General features: G+C 44.8%; 1 protein-coding gene across 1 annotated transcript in view; it reads right to left on the reverse strand.

Moving 5' to 3' along the window:
* Positions 1 to 13,071, reverse strand: part of LOC148025120 (uncharacterized) — a 103,878-nt gene that overhangs the window by 59,426 nt on the left and 31,381 nt on the right. Inside the window, exons 3-7 of the mRNA XM_087693808.1 lie at positions 10,006 to 10,112; positions 9,844 to 9,912; positions 9,686 to 9,740; positions 9,453 to 9,500; positions 9,200 to 9,357 (exon numbers count right to left, since the gene is read on the reverse strand). Coding sequence (XP_087549934.1) covers positions 9,200 to 9,357; positions 9,453 to 9,500; positions 9,686 to 9,740; positions 9,844 to 9,912; positions 10,006 to 10,112 — 437 coding nt within the window. The remainder of the gene's footprint in view (positions 1 to 9,199; positions 9,358 to 9,452; positions 9,501 to 9,685; positions 9,741 to 9,843; positions 9,913 to 10,005; positions 10,113 to 13,071) is intronic.

Raw genomic sequence — 13,071 nt, forward strand, 5'->3', positions numbered from 1 at the left:
AATTGCACCTCAGCTGCCGACTGCAGTCGCCACCCTGCAGGCTCTTCTTGGTCCAGTTGCAACCGGTCCTGCACCTCGCCTCCAGTGCTATTGCCCCCTACTCTGCGCCAGCACCACCACCAACAGTACCATCACCACTCTTTCGTTGCCCCGCCGGCCTGTCTCACTGCCACCTCTAGGTCTTCCAACTCTGCCAGCAACACCACCTGAGCTCCATCAACTCCATTATTTTGATGCAGAGATGATATCTACTACTTTGTGTTGAGCTAAAATATGCATTACTTGCTGATTAGCCTCTTAAACAGCCCCAAAACACACTGAAAATGCTCTTTTAGAGTAAAACCCTAAAATGAGGAGCGGTTCAAGAGAGTTCAATGGAAACCCTAAAATGGGGAGCGGTTCGAGAGAGTTTAGTGGAAACCCTAATTTTTGGGGCGCCCTTCCACATCTATAAATAGACAAGCTGCCCCCATTCAGTGATCATCCTTGTTTGCAGGTTACACCAGCCCACACACCCTCTACTGCTGTTGGCGCCCAGTTTCCAGCCTGCAACCCGCCTCCATTTGCTGTCCAGCCATCATCGACTGCAACCACATTATCTTCAGTCTGTCCATTGCTGTAGGCGATAGCTCTCAACTGCTGGCGACTGCTCCAGACTGTCCCAGACTGTTGTTCAGCCTGCTGTCCATCATCTCCACGGTCAGCCAGCTTGCGTTTTCAGCATTGCAAGCCCTGACACTCTCAGACACTGTTTCAGCCTGCTGTTTACAGCAGACTGTGCACAGTTTCCAACCTCCGATCGGTGGTACACTACTGCGTTTACCAGTTTCCAGCCTCCAGACTGGTGCATTTTGGTGACCAGCCTGCTCCCATTCACTATTCAACACTCCTACACTCCGATTGGTGGTCAGACTTGGGATCCGTCTTCGGTGGACGTCACACTCCGACATTGCTCTGCTCTCTTGACCACACTATATACTCTTACATTCATTTACAGCATTCATTCACTTCAGAGTTGTGTTCTCTCTCTCCCTTCTTCTGTTTGTGTTTGAGTTTTTTGTGTTTGAGTTTTGAGTTTTTTGTTTAGGGTTTGAGTTTTTGAGTTTTGCGTTTAGGGTTTGAGTTTTGTCCTCTGTGTCTGTGTCTGTCTCTTTGTGTTTCTGTCGTGGTCATACACTCTGTGTGTCCTCAGTACAAACCCTAGCAGTTTCCTTCACATGGTATCAGAGCCGGTGCTCTTGTAAAGAGTAGACACCTTCTTCTCCAGTTCCTATGATATCTTATCAGGCTTCTCCATCATTGGAGACCTTGAGACGGCATTATGGACTCGGTGAGGAGGAGACACTCCACCTTCACCAGATTTCACTAACATGACAAAGGAGGACTTTGAGGAGTACTATCGCAACAAGTACGGTGATGTTTACACCCCTCCTACCAGTTTTGCTACCACATCCAAACCGGTTGGTGAGGCTGGCCACCTCTCCGATCATGGAGGACATACGGCATTCGAAACGTCTAGCAATCCATCTTCATCATCTCAGCCAAGTCCAATGTCAAGTTTGTACAATTCTTTTGTTTTGCATGAATCAAAACCCTCGCCTGTTTCTTCTTTTGAGGTACAGGATCCAAATGGCTTTCCGTATGTGAACTTGAATAGAGGGGACTCATCATCTTTCCAAAACCTTGGATTACACTCCACATCTGCATCACACACCCTAGGGGTTGGATCTTCCATCTCCACTCCTAGCACCTTTTTCTTCTCCAACCCATTCTCTATCTCTTTGCACCATGGTACTTCGTTAGGGGGAATGCCACCCTTTAACACAGTGTCTCTCACCTTTCAGCACATGAGCACACCCATAACTCCTAGGACAACTGTGATGGACATACCCCTCACTATCCCCAACTTTACATCTCCCATGACCACTCATACGCAGGGATTTCCATCCTTAGCTTATGGTGCATCTTCACACTCTCCTTGGGTTACACCTACACAGGGATTCCCATCTTCTGTTCACCGTGTTCCCGTCCCACCTCCTTGGGTTCCTCATGTGGCTACCATGCCCATGCCTAGTCAACCCATCTCTACCTATAGATCCACCTTGCACACTACATGCATGCCTAGTGGGCACTCTGAGGCCCATTCCCAAGTGTACTCCACTCCCCCATCCTACCCACACTACACTTTTTCACACTATCAATCTCCAAGCACTACCACTCCTATTGCAATGGCCAAGAATGCCTTCACGGATAAGACACATTTTAATAGGTCAAATTTCACTACTTGGTCTAATTTCATGCAACAAGTGCTTGAGTCTCAGGGTCTTTGGGACCTCGCCATTGGTCTAGAGCCTATGCCGGACCCTCGACTAGCTCACCCTGATTACATCCGTCAATGGAGAGCTCGCAATGCCACAACCAATGTTGAGCTAATGCAGGGATTTCTTTTTGAGTTTCACTCTAAATTGCAGCACTTCCCGCTCGCGTCAAAGCGTTAGAGTCACCTTCTCGACCGCTATGCGGCTCGTGATCGTACTCAGCACATCAATCTCGACTTTGAGCTTCAAGAGTTCTCTATTAAGAAAGGGAATGATCTGAAAGTCAAGCTAGCTGACTATAGGCAGTTACTTGCCAAGTTTGCCACTACTGGCTCTCCCAGTCAAATGACGATCACGTTACATTCTTCTTGAATAAGTTACCCGACAAGTACTTCAATTTCATTCAACACATTATCTCCCAACCTAGATTGCTAACCCTTTTCGAGTTTGAGTGCCAGTTCTTGCATTACGCGAGGCTGTATAATCAAAGTCCACAAAAAATCCTCATCACAGCCTTATTCAGAGCAGAGGGGGTTGGTTGCCTCTTCTTTGGAAGGGACAACCACTAGTGGCAAAAACTGGCTAGATGCGAAGGCAAGCCAATCAAAGGGTGACTCCTCTTCCTCAACTAGAACCAAAGAATCTAGACCTATCTAGCAACAACTCCCTAAGAAAAACCAGTTTTGCACACATTGGCAGAGAACAGGCCATGTGGACGCGGAGTGTCGCTCCAAGGCCCAAGGTCTTTCACCTAAAAAGCCTCCGCAGATCGCTGCGACTGCACAGTCTCGTGGGGCTACGCACTTTGCTCCTGCTTCATCTGCTCCTTCAGCACCCGTTGTTGCTGTTGGACATGTGGCTCGAGTACAACCTTAGTGGCCCATCTCTTTCACTACCCTTGAGGGATTGGCTGATTGGTCTGCCGGTTCCGATCCCATTGCACTTTATGCATCCATCTCACCTTTCTCTCCACCTCGTCAGGCGTTCCCTTAGCAGAGCCCTACTACTGGACATATGCGATGGTAGCCACCTTCTTCGACTCGCATGCCTCTAGGTCCTTTCAGATACCCTAGGTCAGTCTAGCATTCATTTTTCACACTCTTAGAGTCGGGCCCATAGCATTCATTATCCTTTCATGGTTTCATTATCCTAGGAGTGTTTGCTCTTCTTCCAGCATGGCGGTTTCCCCTCCCGAGGCGGATCGTGCAGCATCTCTCTCGATGCTATCATGGCGGTGACTTCTACCTTGCTCTTCTAGCGGGGTGCTTCATCCACTTCATCTTCTTTCATTCCTTACGGTTCTCGGCACCATATGAAGACTGACATCAGGCTCCTCTTTCTTCTTCGGCATCTACATCCAAGTTGAGAGGGGGGTCCTACCCTTCTTGGTATTCAATAGGCTTTAGCACTTTGTCTTCGACATTGGCTTCTTCCCCCTGTTGTACCTTACCCTTTGCATTGCATGATTACATCATCCTTGTACTAGGGCGCTTGGGCAAGTGAACAATTTCCCCACGAGGGACACTGTCCAAGTGGCACCTGCTGCATGAGCATTCTTCAGCATGTAGCATACTTTGCATCTCATTGTGCACAACACCACTTGTGCGGATCCTAAGCTGTTACCACTGGCGGCTGTTGTTACCACACCACCATCCTTCTTCATCACATGGATACCTCATCACCTATCTTTCCTCGTCATCGACACTCTGAGTGGATGGGTTAGCTTGTACTGTTCTGTGATGTGTTGGGTGTACCCTCCCTACTCCCATCTTCCGAGTCACTTTTTCTCAATCGGTCGCATCCCATCAAATTTTCTTTACTTATTCAAAAAAAAAAATCCATGTAGTTCCATCCACATTTATAGGGCTTGGTAGGCCATTGGGCAACCGATGTGCACCCTTTGTCCGATACCCTATCCTCTCTGGGGTGACTACTTGGATTCCTCTGGTAAGATAACCATCGCCTCTATAGTCTTGGTAGGCCAGTGGGCAGCCGACATGCACCCTTTGTCCGATGCCTCGGCTACTTTGGGATGGGATACCTTGGGGTACATAAACATCACAATGGCTAGCCTAACCTTTCAGCTCAGTTTTGGGCCTGCGAGGGGGTGTTGAGCTAAAATATGCATTACTTGCTGATTAGCCTCTTAAACAACCCCAAAACACACTAAAAATGCTCTTTTAGAGTTAAACCCTAAAACGGGGAGCGGTTCAAGAGAGTTCATTGGAAACCCTAAAATGGGGAGCGGTTCGAGAGAGTTTAGTGGAAACCCTAATTTTTTGGGCGCTCTTCCACATCTATAAATAGACAGACTGCCCCCATTCAGTGATCATCCTTGTTTGTAGGTTACACCAGCCCACACACCCTCTGCTACTGTTGGCGCCCAGTTTCTAGCCTGCACCCCGCCTCCATCTGCTATTCAGCCATCATCGACTACAGCCACATTATCTTCAGCCTATCCATTGCTGTAGGCGATAGCTCTCAGCTGCTGGCGACTGCTCCAGACTGTTGTTCAACCTACTGTCCATCATCTCCAGGGTCAGCCAGCCTGCGTTTTCAACATTGCAGGCCGCCCTGACACTCTCAGACACTGTTTCAGCCTACTATTTACAGTAGACTGTGCATAGTTTCCAACCTCTGATCGGTGGTACACTACTGCGTTTACCAGTCTCCAGCCTCCAAACTGCTGCATTTTGGTGACCATCCTGCTCCCATTCACTATTCAATACTCCTACACTCCGACCGGTGGTCACAAACTTGGGATCCGTCTTCGGTGGACGTCACACTCCGACATTGCTCTGCCCTTGAGCACACTGTACACTCTTACATTCATTTACAGCATTCATTCACTTCAGAGTTGTGTTCTCTCTCTCCCTTCTTCTGTTTGTGTTTGAGTTTTTATGTTTGAGTTTTGAGTTTTGCGTTTAGGGTTTGAGTTTTTCCCTCTGTGTCTATGTCTGTCTCTTTGTGTTTCTGTCGTGGTCATACACTCTGTGTGTCCTCAGTGCAAACCCTAGCAGTTTCCTTCACACTTTGATATCCTTGCCACCCTCTTATTTGGCCTCTCACACAGCCTTAAATCTCACCATGAGAATTTCTCCGCAACCACTTACCTTTCTTTAGTTGGTTACTTTGCTCCTAGAGGAAGAGCAAACAAGGAAGAATAGTGGAGTGGATGTTATAGCCTCTGGACAGGCTTTTATGGCGAGATAGAAAGGCAAGGGTAGTCAATCTAGTAATGCTCAGCAAAGTTCTAGTAGTTCAAGTACTTCACAAAGCAACAAGAAGCAGGGGGCACACAAGCCAAGAAGGGCAAGTGCCATTACTGTAAAAACTGAAGTCACTACATGACAGAATGTAATAAATGCATTGCCAAGGAGGAGTCTGGGATGTCTGTTTCTGATACACCTATTGCAGAGTCCGCGTCTTTTGTTGTTGTGCTGACTGCGACTATCGTTTTTACACTTGCACTTATGATTCTTCTTGTCCAGATAGAGCATTTAGCTCTACAGAGGATGCTAGCACTTGGTTCTTTGACAGTGGTACTTCTATGTACATTACATCCCACAGAGATTTATTTACCTCTATTATTGTAGCTCTATTGGCAAATCTGTATAGTGTGCCAACAATGCATCTTATCATGTTAGAGGTGTTAGGGAGATTATCTTGAAAGCCATTGATGGCAGATGGTTTACGTCCCTTGGAGAGACCCCCTAAGCATATTTGTGAGGGATGCATTTTGGAAAAAATGCATCAGTTCTCTTTTCCTCGTGATGTTGCTTTCAAGGCAGCAGCCATGTTACAGATTGTATATTCACATGTATGTGTACCTATGCAAACAAAATCATTGGATAGATGTTATTATTTTGTCACCTTCATTGATGACTTCACTCGCTTTTATTGGGTCTATTCATTGGTGAAAAAGTCAGAGGTGTATGATGCATTTTTGGCTTTTATCGCACTTGTGGAAAATCAATTTAGCTGTCGAGTTAAAACTCTCCGTTCAAACTGAGGGGGGGAAACACATGTCTTCTTTGCTAAATAATTTTTTGAAGCAAAAAGGCATTGCCCATCAGTATACTACTCCATATACTCCACAGCACAATGAGGTTGCAGAAAGAAAGAATCAGTCACTCCTGGAGATGGCTAAATATATGCTGAAAGCTAAGAATCTGCCACATGGCTGTTGGATGGAAGGAAATAGCTGGAAACCTTCAATTGGCCACTTTTATACTTTTGGGTGTCTTGCATATGCTCATATTCCTAAAGTATTGAGAAAGAAGTTGGACAACAAGGCTGTCAAATGCATTTCTATAGGGTAGAGCAATGATAGGAAAGGGCACAAACTGTATGATCCTATTTCCAAGAAAGACTTTGTCAGTAGGGGTGTAATTTTTTATGAAAAATCAGAATTATATCTAGCTGGTTTTGACACATCAGGCTGCAAATGAGGTGTTTGAAGGGCTGCTGCCCATTTCTCTTGGTGATACAACTAGAGTTTCAGTAAATGAACAAAATGTTCGACCAGCTGCTCCATTGAGCAATGCAGAAATTCAACCTCTGGCTGATCTGAATATTCAGCAAGATGCGGAATTTGAGGTTCATCAGCAGCATGTACATAGTCAAGAGGCTATGCAAATGCCTAGATGGTACTTGCAGACTTTGAAAGACAATCATTTCGATGCTCCTCTTGCTAGTCATACTAGAAGACAAGCACATCAACATGCTCATGCTAATACAATGGACTTTGCTATGGCAACACACACATTTGATGTTGAGGAGTTTGATTGTTTTAAGGATGCACAATAGAGTGTGCATTGGATAGCAGCAATGCAAGCTGAATTTGATTCTATCATGAAGAATCAAACATGGGATTTAGTAACATTGCTTGTTGGAAAGAAAGCCATCGGCACTAAATGGGTCTATAAGCTGAAAAGAAAAGTGGATGGATCCATTGACAAGTACAAAGCTAGGCTTGTGGCAAAAGGCTATGCACAAAAGAAGGGCATGATTATGAGGAGACATTTGCTCCTACATCCCGTATACCTACCATTAGGTATATGGTTGCTTTGCCTGCTCATTATGGTTGGACTGTGCACCAGCTTGATATTAAAACTACATTTTTACATGGGAAATTTCAAGAATAAGTGTATGTATAGCAACCCATTGATTTTGCAATTGAAGGATCTAAACACTTGGTATGCAGGCTGGAAAAAGCTTTGTATGGTTTGAAGTAAGCTCCACGAGCTTGGTATGCAAACATTAATTCCTTTTTACTCATCCAAGGGTTCATTAATAACCCATCAGAATCTACTCTTTACTTATGCAAAGAGAGGGATCCTTGCTAGTCATTAGTCTTTATGTAGATGATCTTTTGCTCACATGGACACATGCTGATCAGATCTCAACATTCAAGAAAAATTTGAAGCAAACTTTTGAAATGTCAAATTTGGGGCCTTTGCATAACTATTTGAGCATTTAGTTTATTCATGATGCTATAAGCATTGGATTATCATAGTCCAGATATATTGGTAAACTCCTTGAGATATTGTCTTTCAAGATTGCAAGCCAGTTAACACACCGATAGAGATTGGACTCAAGTTGTCTTTGCATGATGACAATGGTCTGTTTGACATTGATACATATGCTCCAACAGTTGGATGTCTCATTTATTTATGCAACACAAGGCCAGATATTCGGTTTGCAATTTCAACCCTGAGTAGATATATGCATAGCCCACGCATGTTATATTGACAAGCTGTGAAGCGTGATTTTCATTACTTGCACAGTATTAGGACTCTTGGATTACTTTATGCCAAGGGGGGACCGCTACAATTACATGTTTACAATGATTTAGATTGGGCTATTGATTTTCATTCACGTCACTCTACGAGTGAAAACTGTTTCTTTCTTGGCTCATCTTGTGTTTCTTAGCTTAACAAGAAACAATCCACTATTACCACATCATCTTGTGAAGCTAAATACAAGGCAGCTTTCACTACTACACTTAAATGTGTATAGTTGAGACGTTTGTTGCCTAATCTTAATATATCTGTCACAGAACCTACTCCTTTGTTCATCACTGACAATCAGAGTGCCATTGCAGTGGCACGGAACCCAATATTTCATGCTTGCACGAAACACATAGAGATTCACTATCACTTTGTCAGAGAGAGGCTACATGCAGGGGATATCAGCCTTGTCTACTATCCTACCAACAGCAATGTGGCAGACATCTTCACCAAAGCTCTTCCTTACAACAAATTTTAAACATTCCACAATGCTTTAAATTTGATCTCCTTTGATGGATGATCCTTGTATGCTGATCACTTTTCACTCCAAGGGGGGTTGTTGGGTTTCACTCACGCCTACGCTCATAGAGGAGTGTTGGGGATCTGTCATAGGACACTAGGGCACTTTTTACTCTCCTTACGAGAGGTTTTTTCCCCCAATCACATTATTCTCTATTTTGTGTGTTTGTGTTACACAGTTAGGTCACTTACTGTACTTTACATCTTTCGGGTGTGAATACACCTTAACAACCCTAAAGTCCAAGGGTTGTACTTTGTACTTTCACTTACACACTTGGGAATTGCATCATTCACTCTCACTGTCTCTATTGTTCACTTTCAGCTGAGAGCTGCCATCTCTACTCTTACATTTTATACTAACAGACAGAAGATTTCAGCAACACGATCTTCTAAGCCTAACATAAATTTCTCTATCTGTGGCCTTTCCAATTTCTCCGTCTCCTAGTACATTTCCCACCTATTCTCACTCATTCACAGCCAATTCCAGGTACATGTCATCCAGCTAGTTCAACCAAGTTCTGTATGCAATAGGCTACTGATCATTAAGCAAGCAAGGGTTTGTACTAACACCTGATGAGCAAGAATGAAGTAGTACAGCATCCCTAGTGCTGCTGCTGCACTGCATTGCTCACCCGGGGCAAAAAGTCCAACCAACAGCATAGGATTGAATGCATCTTCATAGAGTCGTTCTGAGCATCCAAATTCTTTGAATAACTCACGTGCTGTCCCTGTAAAACATGTTATAAAAATCATCAGCCACCATCAAAGTGCAGTGGTGGACATCACATCACATTTTGAATAGATTTGTTCACAGGCAGCTAACTTTTGTCATATCTCTTCCAAGCAGCATCACTGTTGTCAAAGTCAATCACTGCAAAAGGAAAAACAATAGATTAGAAGTATTTTATATTTTTTAAAACCTAAAGCCTTAGTTTGAAATTGAGCATATAGCATCAGCCTCTTCTAAAGACTAAGGATTTTGTGGAAAGACCCTCCTATCATTAGTTTTTAAATTCTTAGTGTGTTATATGGGACATGAATGTAGCTTGGTTGAACCTGCATACATCAGCGGAAGGGCAGTCAAACGATCCACCAAAGGAAGCCTCTTGAACTAGTTCAATATCAAGGCAAACACATAAACAATCTCAGATGATAAAGTAATGGAGATATCATTTGCAGTGGAAATCAAAGTTTACTATGCATGCAGCACAGACCTGAGTGTAAACAAAAGTTCCTAGAGGTGTCGGTAGTCGTGGCTGTGTTTGGAAAATAGGAGACTCAACCTGTCAACATGCCAGCAATAATATTAAGCCGTATCACGCATTCTAAACAGATGATTATCTATGCCTGCCTATAACAGAGTATCCTTTCAATACCTCCAAGCCATTAGGAGAATACTGAGAAGACTGAGTCCATACTGTGAATGGTGTAATTTCAAGTTCATCAACCAATGAGAAAATGTTTTTGTATGGATACCAAAATCCTGGAAATGGGTAGATTTGCAACCATTCAGAGTAAGCAGCCATAGCAATTTGCTGGAATCTCATCAACACCATGTACATAAGTTTAAATCGTGTTTCTTCAGTTTACGACTGCAATGTAAGTCAATGTGAAGCAACAACAAGGTATGCAATCTCCCATGATAAACTTGAAACATATCTGTTGCAATGCACAAAATAAACAAGAGGTATAATGATTTCTTTCTCATGCATTGTTTATCACTTCTATGTTACCTCAGCAAGTTAAATCAAGGTGAATCTCAGCAACTTGAATCAAGGTGAGAAAGAGAGACAGATTTGACTATAGACCTGTTAGCCTTGTCCATACAATTTCATGACCATGTATGCCTACACAAGAATCCTCTGTTCATCTAAAAACCTGTTCCACTGCCTTCTTTCTGCTTTCCATTATTTCTCTCCCAATTGTTGTTGTATTAAGACAATGATCAACTGGAAAACTGGCCTTCAAGCCAATATGTCTAGATAACGAGCCTTTCAGCCAGGATTTATGCCCCATGTAGTTGGCATGTATAATCATTAAAGTGAGGCTAAGCACTGCTCTAGTCACCCTAACCACCTGAATCCAAGGCACAAGCTTTTCTTTGTGAACCACTCCAGCTGATCCCAAAGCAGAAAGTGTACGAGTGCTAATCCTTAAATCCTGTCATAATCCTGATGCTGAATGAAAACTAAAAGTATCCTTGTCAACCCAATCTGCCACAAACGCCACCATCAGAAGAGATGAAAGAAAACCCAATGCTCATCTTCCAGTAGACCTGTAGAAATCTGAGGAAATACATAATTATTGGGCTTCCACAGTGCTGAGTCAGGGCTTGCCAAACTTGGAAGTATACAGCCACATTTCATAGGCCACTGGGCAAGACTTCCATAAATACAAATGCATCTCCAGGCAAGTGTGCAAAACTCGCATTGATCAAACTAGTTTTTATTCTGCTCAGCTAATCCCCAGTCTCCAGAAGAACATTCCGCCCTGGAAAGGAATCTTGGAAAAATGTGGTCTACCGCCTGAAGTTTCTAGATCTCATTAACCTTTTCTGTAACCTAACACTTATTATCTTGCACCAACATATGAAGAATTGCAGACTGACAAATAAGGACCTTTGGAATTGCTAAAATTTCAATCACGCTATAGCTCCTACTCCTCAATAGAGGGGACGCTTCCTAAAGTAAGGACAGGTCAGAGAGCCCCAAAGTGCTCTATAACCTCCAGGCACCTTATATTTGTGGCAAACCTTCGTGAAGGCCAAAAGGCATGCCTTGTTCATAAGAAAACTTTTTGAAGGCAGACCACTATCAGAAGTGCCATTCGATTAAGCTGTCATCTAGCATCCATCTTCCTTGGCTAATCTGTAACTCGTTGAGAGGTTGCCAAAATCTCATTTGATGTGACCACATCATGAGCTACCTCCTTGGGAGATGAAAACATTAGGAAACGGGGAGCAGAACTTGCCATCGTGGCCCCCCCAGCTGAGTGCTGCCCATTGTCTGCAGCCGTCTAACCCGGACAAAAGGAAATTCCGCACTAGGCGGCGAAGCTGTATTACGCAGGAGGAGGAGAAGCACCAACACGAGACGATGTACCAGGCCGTCGCTAGGAGGACTTGGTTAACTACTAGGGCTGGGCCGGCTAGTGAGAGGCGAGCCGTGCTCCAGTAGGTCACTGGAAAAAACTGTGGAGTCCCACCTGGAACCCTAGGTACCGGACGGTCTGTCCTCTGCTCACCCATCTAAATCCCAGGTGGACGCCCCACTCCGTGCTAGAGTCCGGGTGTGTGAGGAAACCAACCGACTTTTGCCAACTGATTTTTGCTTCCACTGCAGTACAAAACACCTCAAGAGCCAACCTCACTCTCTCCAGCATCAATTCGTCGTCCTCTATGTAGAGCGCTATGTCATCTGCATACTCTGAGTCTAACAACTCGGTCTCCTCTCTTACTGGAAGTCGAAAGCCACGTAAACCGCTCACATATGACCTGAGGAAGTGAGACATCGCCTCTGCAAAGAGAAGGAACAGGTACGGGGCCAAGGGGCAGCCCTGTCGGACCGATCTCTCCAACCGAAACTCCTCCCCTCGCCTTCCTCCTATGAGAACCCTGCTAGTGGCCGATTTGTAAAGTGCGGAGACCCCGAAAATCCAAGCTGGGGGAAACCCAACCTCAACATGGTGCCCTCTAGGAAATCCCAGTCCACCTTGTCATAGGCTTTCTCAAAATCCAAGAGTAGTACGGCTAGTCTTTGCCCACTGTACTGGGCCCACTCTGTCGCCTCAAAGAAGGTGAATACATTGTCCAGGATGCTCCTATCCTAGACAAAGCCTGTCTGTGTGTCATGGATGATGTCTGGAAGCAAGGGGTGTAGTCGCCTACCAATCATCTTTGTCAGTGCCTTATAGGCCACTGACAGTAAGATGATCGGTCTCCACTGGGAAAGCTCCCACCGGTCTCCCCCTTTGGAGAGAAGATTGATAAGGCCTGCTGATAGACTCCTTGGTATCTGTCCTGAAGTGAAAATATCCTGAAAGACCAACAATAGGGGGTCCTTCACCACTTCCCAGAAGGTAGTGAAGAAAGCCTTAGAGAGGCCATCCTCTCCCCCGCATTTCTGCCCGTCCTGTGTATGGAAAGCCTCCTCTAATTCCTTCTCTATGAAGGGGGCTAGGAGGGAGTGTCCCATCTCCTCTGTGACGAGGGACGGGATATTATCCCAGACCTGCTATCTACATCGCTGTCCTCTAGCTAAGTCTGTCTCCTGCTAGAAGAGGCGGCTATCTTCCCGTCATCCCTGCCGTTACCCTCAACTTTTGCCACTCTATTCCCCTCATCATTCTTCCAAGGGCTGCCACTTGGTTTAGTCCCCACTGCCCCTTTATCTTCCTCGCCTGTATATTGTCCCTGCCGCCTTCTTCCCCTCCTCATCCCCTTT

The sequence above is a fragment of the Lygodium microphyllum genome, chromosome 15, assembly GCF_053477565.2.
Source record: "Lygodium microphyllum isolate KBCC chromosome 15, Lygodium_microphyllum_v1.1.10, whole genome shotgun sequence".
NCBI classification, from domain to species: domain Eukaryota; kingdom Viridiplantae; phylum Streptophyta; class Polypodiopsida; order Schizaeales; family Lygodiaceae; genus Lygodium; species Lygodium microphyllum.